The 16,384-nt window shown below is 41.8% G+C and overlaps 1 protein-coding gene across 2 annotated transcripts in view; it reads right to left on the bottom strand.

Annotated features, from left to right (window-relative positions):
- Window positions 1-16,384, bottom strand: part of DARS1 (aspartyl-tRNA synthetase 1) — a 102,694-nt gene that overhangs the window by 34,776 nt on the left and 51,534 nt on the right. For both annotated transcript variants that reach the window (XM_056533321.1, XM_056533320.1), the window contains exon 6: window positions 14,395-14,497. In XM_056533321.1, the coding sequence (XP_056389296.1) occupies window positions 14,395-14,497 (103 nt within the window). The remainder of the gene's footprint in view (window positions 1-14,394; window positions 14,498-16,384) is intronic.

The raw sequence follows: 16,384 nt of genomic DNA on the forward strand, positions 1-16,384 counted from the left end.
AGCAAATAAGAACATATTTCACTACCCGCCTCCCAGCGATGAGCTGTAATTAGAGATGAGCGAACTTACTGTAAATTCAATTCGTCACGAACTTCTCGGCTCGGCAGTTGATGATTTATCCTGCATAAATGAGTTCAGCTTTCAGGTGCTCTCGTGGGCTGGAAAAGGTGGATACAGTCCTAGGAGACTCTTTCCCAGGACTGTATCCACCTTCTCCAGCCCACCGGAGCACCGGAAAGCTGAACTAATTTATGCAGGAAAAGTCATCAACTGCCAAGCCGAGAAGTTCTATGGGTAATCAATCAGTAAGTGTATACTTTCCCTGCAGTGCCCCCACAGGGGAGACTAAAGTATTACACTCTGGCCATATACAATGTTCAATACGCTGCCAGTGAAATGAGGATCCTGAATGTAGAACCCCACCCCTATTAATTCAGAATTCTCTTATACAGTGTAAAAAAAAATAAGTACGTTTTTTATATAGGGTATAAAAAACAAAAAGGAAATATTTCAAATTAGGGTTTACATTTCTGCTCCAATAATTTTTTTCTCTTCATATTCCTTACCTGGGAACTCAGTTCTTGTTATATATTTTTTTGTTATTCTTTATTTATGCTTTATTTATGGTCCATGTGCAAATCGTACCTATTATTTGTCGCTTCATACATCCTTATATACATAGTATATTGTGTTAGGTGAAATTATATCTCATTTTGGACGTTTTCATTGATGACATGATATTTTTATTTACTTTTTACTTTTTTCTTTTTTTTCTACTTTATGTCTATTATGAAATCTTTCAATAAAAAAAATTAATTAAAAAAATTAAAAATTAAAAAAGGATAATGGGAAAACAAAAAAGGTTTATTGTAAAATATTAATAAAAAATAAATAAATAAATAGAATACATTTTTTATTATAAAAGCTTTCAATAAAAAAAGAAAAACTAAAATAAAAAGGTTAATTGTAAAAATGTTCTATAAAAAAAAAATAAAGGAAAACAGGAAAACAAAAAAAAAGGTATATTGTAAAATCTTTAAAAAAAAATTTAAAAAATTACATTAAATTAAAAAAAAAATTTATAAAAACTTTTAATAAAAAAAAAGGAAAATATAAAGAGATTATTAGAAAATCTTTTACAAAAAGAAATCAGAAAAGGTTTATTATAAAATCTTTAAATAAAAATTAAAAAAGAAAAAAAATAATTATAAAAGGTTTCAATAAAAAAAATAAGAATGAAAAAAATAAATAAAATGTTCTTATAAAATGTTTAAAAAAAAGAAAGAAAAGAAAGGAGAACAGGAAAATTATTTTTTTTTTTCTCTCCTAATTTTACCTATTAAAGTCTATCAAAATGTTGTTACTTTGTGATGGTGATGATGGGATGAGAATCCCTATTATGAGGGGGGGGGGGGGGGGGGGAGTGATTTATTTTGCGATAATTAGAGATGAGCGAACTTACAGTAAATTCGATTCGTCACAAACTTCTCGGCTCGGCAGTTGATGACTTATCCTGCGTAAATTAGTTCAGCTTTCCGGTGCTCCGGTGGGCTGGAAAAGGTGGATACAGTCCTAGGAAAGAGTCTCCTAGGACTGTATCCACCTTTTCCAGCCCACCGTAGCACCTGAAAGCTGAACTAATTTATGCAGGAAAATTCATCAACTGCCGAGCCGAGAAGTTTGTGACGAATCGAATTTACTGTAAGTTCGCTCATCTCTAGCGATAATGGATATTTTGCGGTAAGAGAAAAATAAAAATCACTGCTGCGTGTGAACAGGCGGCAAAGAATATACATTACAGTAAGTTAATGCAAATCTGTGGTTGATGCTCTAACCTGGCAAACAATATTAACCACTTATCACCCAAAGTACTGTCGACTTCAGTGATTCCCCAACCAGTGTGGCCTCCAGCTGTTGCAAAACTACAACTCCCAGCACGCCTGGACAGCCTTCGGCTGTCCAGGCGTGCTGGGAGTTGTAGTTTTGCAACAGCTGGAGGCCACATTGGTTGGGAAAACACTGTTGTACATAAAGCTTTCCTCTATTTGTGGGCCGGTATATGGCGGCACGAACATAACCCGGCTACATATTTATAGCATCTGCCCTGGTGTAGGTTATGGCTCTGAAATTGGGCTTGTCGGCATCAAAGCTGCATATAACCGGTCAGTCTAAACAAATCCAGGAAAGATGGCACCAAAATAGCTTCATTATCCCGAAACAAACAAAGAGCAGAGAAACAACAGAGATAGTCATCTAATAGGAGACAAGAGGTCACATCCTGGATCAGCCATGGCGGCCCCTGATCTCTGCAGACAACCCGGGCGGGCGAGGATACAAGGCAGAAAGTAAAAGTTCCTCTAATGAGGGCGATGACGGATCTAACCCTGTGCGCTCTGGTGACTGCACCTCATTGCGCCGACGCGTTTATATCGTATATTATAGGACAATTACACCGGGGAATATGGCGCAAAATGTATACAATATTAGAATGGTCTAGCGTAAAGTACAGCGATGTCTGTACAGCAGCCACGCGGTAGTGCAAGGTACAAAAGTGTCCCCTATGAGACAAATGTATGATTATAAATTTCGTGTAATCCGTCCCAAATGATGTCTCAATCGTCCTTTTTTTAAAGGGGTACTCCAGGGAAAACTTTTTTTATTTTTTATTTTATTTTTTTAAATCAACTGATACCAGAAAGTTAAACAGATTTGTAAATTACTTCAATTAAAAATTCTTAAAGGGGTATTCCAGGAAAAAACTTTTTTTTATATATCCACTGGTTCCAGAAAGTTAAACAGTTTTGTAAATTACTTCTATTAAAAAAACTTAACCCTTTCAGTACTTATGAGCTTCTGAAGTTAAGGTTGTTCTTTTCTGTCTAAGTGCTCTCTGATGACACGTGTCTCGGGAAACGCCCAGTTTAGAAGCAAATTCCCATAGCAAACCTCTTCTAAACTGGGCGGTTCCCGAGACAGGTGTCATCAGAGAGCACTTAGACAGAAAAGAAAAACCTAAATTTCAGAAGTTCATAAGTACTGAAAGGGTTAAGATTTTTTAATAGAAGTAATTTACAGATCTGTTTAACTTTCTGGAGCCAGTTGATATATATAAAAAAGTTTTTTCCTGGAATACCCCTTTAATCCTTCCAGTTCTTATTAGCAGCTGTATACTACAGAGGAAATTCTTTTCATTTGGGATTTCTTTTCTGTCACGACCACAGTGCTCTCTGCTGACACCTCTGTCCAATTTAGGAACTGTCCAGAGCAGCATAGGTTTGCTATGGGGATTTTTTTTCCTGCTCTGGACAGTTCCTGACATGGACAGAGGTGTCAGCAGAGAGCAATGTGGTCGTGACAGAAAAGAAATCCCAAAAGAAAATAATTTTCTCTGTAGTATACAGCCGCTAATAAGTACTGGAAGGATTAAGAATTTTTAATTGAAGTAATGTACAAATATGTTTAACTTTATGGTATCAGTTGATTTAAAAACAAAAAAAGTTTTCCACCGGAGTACCCCTTTAATTATTAATTTTTTTACAACATGGTACTTCTCAGGGTATTATAGGAGTTGTAGTGGTTGCATCAGCTCAAGAGACACAGATTGGGAGACACTTTTTAGGGCATGCTGGGAGTTGTAGTGGTTGCAGCAGCTGAAGAGACACAGGTTGAGGGACAATTCTCAGGGCATGATGGGAGTTGTAGTGTTGCAGCAGCTCAACAGGGCCACAGGTTGGGGAACACTGCTCAGGTTATGACAGGAGTTGTAGTTCTGCAAAAGCTGAAGAGCCATTGGTTGGGGAATACTTCTCAGGGCATGCTGGGAGTTGTAGTGTTGCAGCAGCAAATCAGCCACAGGTTTGGGGAAACTTTTCCAGGGCATAGTGGAGTTGTAGTGTTGCAGCAGCTGGAGAGTTTGCAACAGCCACTGGTTAACAAACTCGGATCAGGGCATGATGGGGGTTATAGTTTTGAAACAGTTAGAAAGCCAAAGTTTGGGGGAACACTGTTTAGGGCATACTAGTGTTACAGCAGCCAGGGAGCCACAGGTTGAGGGACACTTCTCAGGGCATGATGGGAGTTGTAATGTCGGAGCAGCTGAAGATACAAGTTGTGGGACACTTCTTCGGGCATGCTGGGAGTTGCAGTTTTTTCAACAGCTGCAAAGCTACCAGTTGGGAAACTCTGCTCAGAGCATGCTGGGAGTTGTAGTGTTGCAACAGCTAAAGAGACACAGGTTGGGGGACACTTCTCAGGACATGATGGGAGTTGTCATTTTGCAACAGCCTTTGAGACACTGGTTGACAAACTCATGATCAGTGGATGATGGTAGTTGTAGCTTTGAAATGGCTAGAAAGCCACAGTTTTAGGGAACACTGCCCTGGGCATACTGGGAATTGTGGTATTACAGCAGCTGGAGAGCCATAAGTTGGGGGAAACATCTCAGTACATGATGGGAGTTGTAGTGTTGCAACAGCAGAAGAGTCACGGGTTTGGGGGGGGGGGGAACTTCTCAGTATGAAGGAAGTTTTAGAGCAATATTTTGGGGAACACAGCAACAGTGTTACCAGCATTGAAGGAACCGACAATCAAGTTGGTCTGAAATTCTTAATGGCTATACCAGCGTTTTCCAACCAGTGTGCCTCCAGCTGTTGCAAAACTACAACTCCCAGAATGCCTGGGCAGCCGAAGGCTGCCCGGGCATGCTGGGAGTTGTAGTTTTGCAATAACTGGAGACACCATGGCTGGGAAACACAACCATAATTATCTGCAGACAATGCACATTGATTGTATAACGAATCTGGTCCCTTTAAAGGGGTACTCCGTCGGAAATCATTATTTTCTTTATTTATTTTATTAAATCAACTGGTACCAGAAAGTTAAACAGATTTGTAAATGATTTCTATTAAAAAAAAAACTTTACCCTTCCAGTACTTATTAGCAGCTGTATGCTAGAGAGGAAATTCTTTTCTTTTTGAATTTCTTTTTCGTCTTGTCCACAGTGCTCTCTGCTGACACCTCTGTCCGTGTCAGGAAGTGTCCAGAGCAGCATAGGTTTGCTATGAGGATTTTCTCCTGCTCTGGACAGTTTCCTGACACGGACAGAGGTGTCAGCAGAGAGCACTGTGGACAAGACCAAAAAGAAATTCAAAAAGAAAAGAATTTCCTCTGTAGCATACAGCTGCTAAAAAGTACTGAAAGGGTAAAGATTTTTTAATAGAAGTCATTTACAAATCTGTTTAACTTTCTGGCACCAGTTGATTTAAATAAAAATGTTTTCAACCAGTGAGTACCCCTTTAATAAGACAATGTGACTGGGCGTTCTAGGACAAGGACCGCGCCACCACTACAAGCCGTACATTTACAAATCATTCATTTACGTCCCGGTACCTGTCCCTGCGGGGAAGCTGATGTTCTCCGTGCATTAAGCGGAACACAGCCTTGTTATTGGAGTAAATTATCGGGGCCACTAAAAACTCGTCAAGCTAATTGCTAAGACTGAGGACACGGCGATCCGTCCCCCGTGATCAAAGCGTCCGCAGTAATAAAGGAGCCATTCTGAAATACAGCCACCTGGGGGGGGACACACAGGAGGGTATAGAGCCCACTCCGGGCCCATTAGCCTGCAGTAATGATAGGACCACGTCAGCCTCCCCCAGGGATGAATGCTTGTCTGCCGGGTGATCCAGCATCTACCCCATGGCCTTGGGCAGGGAGCGGACCCCTGCGCTTTCACTGGCCCCTTTGTCATGTACAGTGTCAGGAGCATCATTAGTCAGATAATTAATGGCCACCCTGAAGACGGTGACAATATACATCAGCCATTCACTGGGCTCCTACTTGGCTTCTGAAACCAGATGTTTAACCCCTTCATGGCTAAAGACGGATATTTTGTAAACTCCACTGGCCAGCGTTTGGAACTAAATGTTCCGAATGCTGTTTTCGCGCTGTAGGGTTCGGCCATGCCCCCTCCCATAGACTTGCATTGTGGGGGCTTGGCTGTGATGTCACAAGAGGCGTGGCCGACCCACCCCCCCCCCCCCCCGCAGCATGAACATAAAAGGGGTACTCCAATGGAAAGCATTTTTTTATTTTTTTTATCAACTGGTGCCAGATTTGTAAATTACTTCTATTAAAAATTATTTGTCCTTCCAGTACCTGTTAGCAGCTGTATGCTACAGAGGAAATTATTTTCATTTTGAATTTCTTTTTTTTTGTCTTGTCCACGGTGCTCTCTGCTGACACCTGATGCCCATATCAGAAACTGCCACAGCAGGAGAAAATCCCCATAGCAAACCTATGCTGCTCTGGACAGTTCCTGACACGGGCAGAGGTGTCAGCAGAGAGCACTGTGGTCAGACAGAAAGGAAATTCAAAAATAAAAGAACTTCCTCTGTATTATACAGCAGCTGATAAGTACTGGAAGGATTAAGATTTTTTTAATAGAAGTAATTTACAAATCTGTTTAACTTTCTGGCACCAGTTTATTAAAAAAAAAAAAAAAAATTCTAGTGGAGTACCCCTTTAATGGCCTCCTCCCTTTACCATTAACCCTGTGATGTCATGGGTGGATATGAAGACAGACATGGCTGATTGTTTTGGTGAATCAGTCACTCTCTCGCCTCCATTAAGGTAACATACACAGATCTTAAGGAGCGCCGGGAGACTAAACATCTATTACTGGCTCTTCCTTCTTCCCGGACTAAATATAAAAAAAACGGAGGAAATGGAAGAAAACAAGACAATGCCAGCGAAAACAATGTAAACGCAGCAACAACAACGTGCTTGTTTACTGTGCGGCTGATGAATCACTGGAGGGATACAATGTAACACAACCAGGATTATAAATCACCAGGGAGAAGCATTGATCCAAATACAACACAACGCCCCCCCCCCCGAATCAATACATAAGCACCAGAAGGTCCTCCCGTCTTTGTCCTCTGCATCCAGTCCCTCACATAGGAGAACTTATGTGTGTTTCCCAGTAATGAATAAATTAGTGATTACAGGTACGGCAGCCATTACAAGCCCACTCAACTTTTCCACAGCTCTGAATGTCAAAGTGAAGTCATTGAGCTGTATGTGAATACATCAGGGAACCCCCCGTGACAAGCTCTTTGGGAGATGTAAGGGTAAGGTCACATGTGGCAGATTTGCTGCAGATTTTCTGTTATGATTCAAAAAGAAAAATAAATTAAATAAAAAAACCTTGCTGTGAAAAAAAAAATGGTAAGAGTAGAGATGAGCGAACTTACAGTAAATTCGATTCGTCACGAACTTCTCGGCTCGGCAGTTGATGACTTTTCCTGCATAAATTAGTTCAGCTTTCAGGTGCTCCGGTGGGCTGATAAAAGGTGGATACAGTCCTAGGAGACTCTTTCCTAGGACTGTATCCACCTTTTCCAGCCCACCGGAGCACCGGAAAGCTGAACTAATTTACGCAGGATAAGTCATCAACTGCCGAGCCGAGAAGTTCGTGACGAATCGAATTACTGTAAGTTCGTTCATCTCTAGGTAAGAGGAGTTCAATTCTGCAGAAAGTAAATTTTGGCATCACAAATGCTTCACATTTCTAGCAGATTTTTAACCTATTGGCATAAATGGGAAAGTTAAAGGGGTATTTCGGCTTTATGCATCTTATCCCCTATTCAAAGGATATGGGGATAAGATGTATGATCACAGAGGTCCCGCCACTGGGGACCCCCGCGATCTCGGGGACGGGGATGTGACTTCACGCCCCACCCCCTCCATTCATGTCGATGGGAGGGGGCGTGACGGCCGTCACGCCCCCTCCCATCGACATGAATGGAGGGGGCATGGTGTGACGTCACTAGAGGCTGTGGTGGTCACGTCCCCATCTCGGAGGCAGCAACCGGCAAAGCATGCCGGGGACTGCACAGAGATAGTGGGGGTCCCCAGCGGCGGGACAACTACGATCATAGATCTTATCCCCTATCCTTTGTATAGGGGATAAGATGTATAAAGCCGGAATACCTCTTTAAAACCTGCAACAATTGTGGGAAACACAAAATAAGTAAATAAGGAATTTTTAAACACATTGGGGCAGATTGTATAGTCACATTGCAGCCTGTCACGCCATGTTGTGCACTACAGTCATTAGGTGTTAAAGATGCGTTTCCCGATGTGTAAGAGAAAAAAAACACTGCACGTCAAATTTGCACCAGATTCCTGCCAGACGAGGCAGTTTTATGGAAAACCCCCCAATTTCCTAAAGGCAGACTCTGGCATTCCTGCACAACCATAGCTTTAGGGCCCTAATACACGGTGGCGATGTGATGTGTAAACAAGCGCCAAATTGTAGATTTGGCATTTGTTTACTGAACCCAATAAAGTCAACTAACGAAGAGCGACGACTTTTTATTCGTTCGTCGGCTGCATATCCTCTATTATAAGGGAGAAGATGTTTCCGCCACGAAAGTTCTGATTCCGGTCTCTGCTGAAAGAATTGACCTGTTAATTATTTTGGTGGAATCCGTTCAGACACACATTGCTGTCTATGAAGACCGCGCATTTCTGCAAAGTCCTAGCACCAGCACGTTCTGCCATCTGCCGAATGCCTGTCCAGGTTTTCCGGGCGGAGATTGCGCAAAATTTCCTCCAAGTGAACATGGCCTAAGTCTGGATAAGTAAATCTGCCCAATTGATTTTAGATCTAATTAACTTAATATGCAAAATTCCGTGTGGATTTTCTGCAGTATTTCTGTGGCCAATAGTAGCCATATCTGCAGTCACCCAGCTTTCCCAGGTTTGTCTTTAACCTGTTAATTCCTCATTTCTATTTTAGGGATAAATTATCTTATTTTATATAACTATAGATACAGAGGGGGGACGGGCAGACAGAGTGCAGCCTTGTCAGGTCATCCTAAGGATCTTTGGTGACTGATTACAATGTACCAGGCGATACAATCCACACTATACAATACAGTAATGAGGAACATATGAGGGAGAATAGAGACCCCCGGATGACTCATTAAGGAACGAACCTGGGGCCAGCCCGGGCCCCTCAGGTCACTGTCATTTTAATGAAGTGGTCAGTCATCAAGGATGCCTTGGGCAGCAGTATGGCCGCCTGAGCTGTCAATCAAATCTTATTCTAGAAAAGATGCTGCTTGGTTTTGTGAAAAAGAAAATGCTGCAAAATTCCTTTGATTCTGTAGGAAACTGATCAGAGGAAACACAAGTGGGAACAGAAGATTTTGGGTAAAACATATTAACATTTATGGCATAGTACAAAAGCTGCACTGACCTTAAAGGGGTACTCCAGTAGAAACATTTTTTTTTTTAAATCAACTGGTGCCAGAAAGTTAAACAGATTTGTAAATTACTTCTATTTAAAAATCTTAATTCTTCCAGTACTTATCAGCTGCTGTATGCTCCACAGGAAGTTATTTTCTTTCTGAACTTTCTAGTCTGACCACAGTGCTCTCTGCTGACCCCTCTGTCCATGTCAGGAACTGATCGATGTTTGCACATGCGGTGCGTTCCCGCATGTACAAACATCGATCAATCATAATTACTGATGTCCCTGTCCTCGTCTCGTCTCTGACCCCTGCAATTATTCATGGCAGCACAACTAAATGCCCCAAAAAATAAAATAAAATAAATGGGGCTAAAAAGTAAAGAGAAAAAAAAATAAAAATGATGATTTAGAATGAAAACTAGAAAAAATAAATATGAAATGCACTCCTCATTCATTTTAAATATGGAGCAAAAATTTAAATACAAAAAAAATAAAATGTAAATTTTTCAACAGGGATCAATTTATGTGGGCGGCAGGGACCTAAAAATGTAGCCGACAATAATAAAAATTTTGAAAGGGGCCATTTAAATGTAAAAATAATATTTTTTTTTATAATACATTTTTTTTTTCATTAGTAATGTATTTTAACGTTATGCTTAATAACGTGTGTGTATGTGTGTTTCACTTTTTTCTCTCTATATTTTTGACATTTTTTAGGTAGTAAAAGCCGCTCGAATCTACACATTATACAGGACGATCGCAGCGGGTGTCAGGAGCGACACCCGGGGCGATCTGTCTATTAGCACAGGTACTACTACTCCCATCATGGAACAGTCTGTTCCATGCTGGGAGTAGTAGTACTACATAAAAAATGTAAAAAATAGAGAAAAAAAGTGAAGCACACACACACACTTAAACTCATTATTAAAATACATTACTAAATAAAAATTCACTGCAAATTTATTCGGATCGAATCAAATCAGCCGAATCGAATTTTTCAAAAAATTCGCTCATCTCTAGTTAATATAACTAGAGATGAGCGAACTTACAGTAAATTCGATTTGTCACGAACTTCTCGGCTCGGCAGTTGAGGACTTTTCCTGCATTAATTAGTTCAGCTTTCAGGTGCTCCCGTGGGCTGGAAAAGGTGGATACAGTCCTAGGAGACTCTTTCCTAGGACTGTATCCACCTTTTCCAGCCCACCGGAGCACCGGAAAGCTGAACTAATTTATGCAGGAAAAGTAAGCAACAGCCGAGCCGAGAAGTTTGTGACGAATCGAATTTACTGTAAGTTCGCTCATCTCTAAATATAACCAAACTGATAATCCAGAATACTTTTAATCCAGCATCAGAGGGACATTACAGGTGACAGATTATAAAGAGTTTTATATTTCTACGAAAAAGAATCATCATGCAATTCGGCACATGTGCAAACGAAGGAATTCCCCATCCCCGTCCAGCTGAAGTAGAACAGAATCATTCCTGTGGTTTTCACAACCAATTTGCCTGTAATTGTGCAGCGGCCGATGTCTGATTTGTTTTTCAAGGGTAATTTATCTACAGGACTTGTGGTTTAGATCGTTGTACAGGACGTAAGCAGCTGGGAATTCCCGACCACAGATCAAACCCCGGGATTTCTTTACAGAATACGGTTTAAGATTTAACGTACTGCTCCTTGTTGAAACCTGAAAACCATTTGTGACTGCGGCTTCTACATAGACCGGTGTTTACCAAGCAGGGTGCTTCCAGATGTTGCAAAACTACAGCTCCCAGCATGCCCGGACCGCCAAAGACTTTATTGTTTGACTTTGTTTTATAATGTGTATATGAATGTTAGTGTAGCATGTGGTAAGATGTATAGCGTAGGGCAATGTTTCCCAACCAGTGTGCCTCTAATTGTTGCAAAACTACAACTCCCAGCATGCCCCGACAGCCAAAGGCTTTATTGTTTGCCTTTGTTTTATAATGTGTGTAGGAATGTCAGTGTAGCATGTGGTAAGATGTATAGGGTAGGGCAGTGTTTCCCAACCAGTGTGCCTCTAGTTGTTGCAAAACTACAACTACCAGCATGCCCCGACAGCCAAAGGCTTTATTGTTTGACTTTGTTTTATAATGTGTGTAGGAATGTTAGCGTAGCATGTGGTATGATGTATAGCGTAGGCCCGTGTTTCCTAACCAGGATGACTCCAGCTGTTGCAAAACTACAACTCCGGGCATGCTGGGAGTTTTAGTCTTGCACCCAGCTTGGGAAACACTAGACTTTCTAAGAATCTGTACACCGCACCTTCGCCTATCCTTGCAATAAAGGGTTTTGGCAATAAAGCTGAAGGTCCTTCATTTCAGTAATTGGTGGGGGTCCTGACCCCCAATGATGAAAGCTTTTAACATATAGATTCATAGATTTCCAGGAGGAATAACAAAGGAATGTCACAATTAAGAATTTTAAGAGAAGATGCTCTTTATGTAAAGGACACCTAAATAACAAAACCTGACAAAGGTTTTGATCATCAAGGGGACCAGGTGCTGAGACCCCCACCAACTGCTAAAACCTGAGCATTGTGCCTTTTAGGCTGGGTTCCCATATATCCAGGGATCCGGGTCATGGAACCCAGTGTAAAACTGTCTGCAACAAATGGCAAAGGGCATCAGTTTTTTGATCCGGTGCCTATTATCCCTGCACATTGGAGGGGGCAATGCTGCAATATGTTCCCCCTGTCCAGCGCCCCATTTGTTCCAAATTGAAGCACCGGCTTCACCGGAGGGAAACGCTACCGGATTGCCAGACATATGTGAAGGGGGCTGTAGTTTCTGCTAGGCACACAAAAAAGATTTGGGCAAGGGGGCATACAGATTAACGTCTACGAGACCGAAACAGAAGGGGGCATGTAGCTCAGCTGAGCATCTTATGCTCTTAGACCTCTGCATTATGCCGTCCCTCTGTTGTTCCTCCTGGAAATCTATGGATACACAAAATACTGGGCGCTACTATCACTAGTGTCAATAGGGTGCTTACACTGACTCATTTAGCAGTTAAGAGGATCTGCAGCACCCAGTTTTTAAGTGAATCATACATTTTCAGGAAGAGTAATAGAGGAATATCACAGAGCAGATAACAACAACAAAATAAAAAAAAGAACATGCTCCAGAATTGTTACTTCAAGGAAATTGAAAGCGTTTACTAGAACAGACACGTCAGGAGATGACAAGACCTCTGTAAGGAAATCGAGACGGCAATTTACATGTGGTTTTGTGGTGATAGTGGTCGGTACAAGTGGAAGTACCCTATGGGTATTAGTGGAACTAATAGGAAAAAATCATGTGCGCAATGAACGGAATAGTACAATGTGAAACTGCCGTAATCACCTTGTGCTGACAACATAGTGAAAGTGACCCAAATCTTTGTACCTAACTCACCGCCTGTGTGTATGTTACAGCACCACTTCCAAATGGCTTCATTTAAAGAGATATTTCAATGAAACTTGGTTCACATGTTTCTTATACCTAAAAATATAGTAGAGTTAAAATTCCCCCTTACCCACCCCCTTATGCAAGTCTATGGGACTTCCTGTATCTCCTGATGACATTACTCTCGGACTGCAGAGATTGCCCAGGAGTTTTAAACATCCTGCCTAATATCCAGCAAACAGGTGCAGAAAATAGTTATTTTCAGGGGGGAGGGGAGTGGGTTGGGGGGGGGGGGGGGGGATATGAGATGAGAGTGTCATTGCTGCTTTTCCTCTCGCCCCCTATGCAAGGGTGTGGGTTTTTTTTCTGAAGTCTATGGGACTTCCAATACATCTCCTGATCACATTACTCTAGGGCAGAAGAGATTTCCCGGGGACTTTTAAACATCCTGCCTAATATCCAGCAAACAGGTGCAGAGAATAGTTATTTTCGGAGGGGGGAGTGGGGTGGGTTGGGGGGGGTAATATGAGAGGAGAGTGTCATTGCTGCTTTTCCCCTCGCCCCCTATGCAAGGGTGTGGTTTTTTTTTCTGAAGTCCTATGCAAGTCTATGGGACTTCCAATACATCTCCTGATCACATTACTCTTGGGCAGAAGAGATTGCCCAGGACTTTTAAACATCCTGCCGACTATCCAGCAGACAGGTGCAGAGAACAGTTTGTGTGTGTGTGTTGGGGGCGGGATATGAGATGAGAGTGTCATTGCTGCCTCTCCTCACCCCCTATGCGAGGGTGTGTGTTTTTTTTTAAAGTCCTATGCAAGTCTATAGGACTTCCTGTATCTCCTGATGACATTACTCTCGGGCTACAGAGATTGCCCAGGACTTTTAAACATCCTGCCGACTATCCAGCAGACAGGTGCAGAGAATAGTTTGTATGGGGGTGGTATATGAGAGTGTTATTGCTGCTTTTCCTCTCACCCCCTATGCGAGGGAGTGTTTTTTTCGTAAGTCCTATGCAAGTCTATTGGACTTCCGGTGCATCTCATGATCACATTACTCTCGGGCTGTAGAGATTGCCCGGGAGACATTGTAAGACCAGGTCACATGACACAGAGCCGGGAGAGACTGCACTGAGCATAAGCTTCTCTTAACTCATTCTTGTGAGTGTTCAGACCCTAAGGGATCAAAACTTTCTCTATAACCTCCCAAAAGTTTTTTCAAATGACAGGTACACTTTAAAGGGGTATTCTGTCCTTAGACATCTTATGCCCCATCCAAAGGATAGGGGATAGGATGTATGATCGAGGGGATCGGAATACCCCTTTAAATATTTTAGTGTCTTAAAAAAGTTTCAGGAAACTTTGCAAATCTGCATATGCACCACCCCTGTGCACCCCCCCCCCCCTTAGACTCTCCAAAACCCTGATGCCACAGCCAGGTCCTTTGTGTGTTGTGTAAAGGCAATGTGGCCGGTTACTGGATAGGCTGCCGCTTCACCGGCTTCCAATGAGTTTCAGGTCTGGAATCCATTGTGAGCGTAATGTATTCAGCCCGATGGTGAAGCGACAATCTTATAACAAGTACAACCCCCCCTCCCCCCACCCCAAACTTCTTCTCCTTCTTAAACAAATGGAGCATTGATGTAAATGTGTGAAAATAGTCCCAACCCTGCCGGACAGGGGTTCTCACCATTGTTTACTGTGACAACAGGATAGAATTGCTTACTTACTTGGCAGCAAATTTAACCATCTGCTTGCTTGCGCGGTCTCCCACAGCCACCAGAGCCTGGACGTTGAACTGCTGCTGACGTAGGACCAGAAAACACTGCTTTCCTGAGGAGAGAGAAGAGAATACAGGTGCATTGTACACTTGTTGATCAGGGTGACACGAAAACCTCACGCTGTGCACTGAAAAGAATGGACTGAAAAAATAAACAAATGTATAAAAAATGCCACCATATAGAGACCCAGCATGCACTAAGAACGGCTATATCTGACCAGAGAATTACATAAAAGGCAACGCTGTGAACCGGCGAACTAGACTCCAAGGCGACCGACTCAGTATGTGAACTGAGAATGTGCTGGGTCAATGCGCTTTAGATGCAGCGACCACCAACATTTGCAGTGGTGTCCTTTTTTTTTTTTTCCACACTTGTTCCATATTCAGGGCCAATAGCACTTAATGGAAAGTTACATTACTCAAAAATGGAGAAACAGAACAATGACTTCTATGAAGCTGGGGGGGGGGGGGGGGGGCTCGGGGCTCGGACAGCACAAAAGTGACATCATAACTTAATTCTTAAAGGGCCTGTTGGACATATAAAAAGAGACGGAAAAGTGATAAAGCGAAATAAAAAAAAAATAAAAAAATAATAATTTTAGAAATATAACAAAAATTTGTATGTCAATTAAATATATATCAAATATGTTGTACAGTTACTTAAACCTGCACTTCTATAAGGATTTTTAAAACCTGCATGGTTTTACCATATTAATCCTTCGGAGTGGTGACAAGGTAATGTTAGAGCTTTGACTGCTGTTACTTGAGCCCCTGACAGCCCCCTCCATAACGCACAGCTATTTCTCATTTTCTCTATTTCAGGGGCGGGACCAGGGAGGAGCTATCTGCCAGAAGTACTCACACAGGCACTTCTTTTCCATTATTTGTCTGGCCAATAACAGCACAACACCTATTTGGCACTGCTATGCCATGACATACTGCTAGCAAAAGTGCAGCGGACTGAACAGGGTGCACTGTGCTTGGGGCATGATTTCCAGCACAACACTATAGAGGTCATGTGGAGAGAGAAGTGGGTTATGGATCCACTAACTCTGCAAATACTAAGTGAGCAGCACAGCATGAAAGGGGTTACAGGACAAAAGCAACCCTGGTCTAAGCAGTAAAGTGCTGCTGCTTATGACAACAAGCGACAAAAGGAACAGCTGTCCAAGGGAAGCCTTGATTTACCTTTTAGGCACAGTGTGTGAAATAGGCAGCCAAGGCTCTGTCCGGCACATCACACTATCTATGCACCACACCCACTTCCTGTGTTCTGTCCTGGTCCCTGTGATACTGGAGGTGGAATTCCCCTAACAACAGGCCTTGGACAGCAGAATCTAGTGGCCAATCTTTGGGGCTTCTTTTCAGGGGTAAGGAGTAATTTCTGGTAAATGAAGTAATTTACAAACATGTTAGTAATCATAAACTATCAAATGGAAGGAAATTGTTGGAAGAGAGAGTGGCCATTTATACCTAAAAAAAATACTCAGTAAACTTTGCATACATTTTGTTTTATTACTTTTGCACAAATTTTGAGTCATTTCATGTCCCTTTTACCATTCACATCCATAGTGGCTTTCAAAATTCCCCTGGACACCCTTGGAAACAGACAGAAGTTTACCTTCACCCCCTATGACAGACATGTGACCTATTAGGTTAATTGTGTAATTGTCATCTGAGCTACCGCAAACCAGCAAAATATGAATGTAGCTTTATACGAACATTTTATGCCTCAAAATATGCCCATTTTAGGTCTGTGTTTAGTCTCATTGAAGAATTACATGGAAGTAAAAATGTATGATCCTTATTTTGGATATAATATGGCAGTTTTCAGTAGATAAATGCTACAAAACACTTGAAAATTACAAAGTCTAGATATTACGGAAGTGTGAAAGAAGCCTAATAGTAAGAATTAAAAAAAAATAATAATTTAAATTAGG

Source organism: Hyla sarda, chromosome 8 (assembly GCF_029499605.1).
Source record: "Hyla sarda isolate aHylSar1 chromosome 8, aHylSar1.hap1, whole genome shotgun sequence".
Lineage (NCBI taxonomy): Eukaryota > Metazoa > Chordata > Amphibia > Anura > Hylidae > Hyla > Hyla sarda.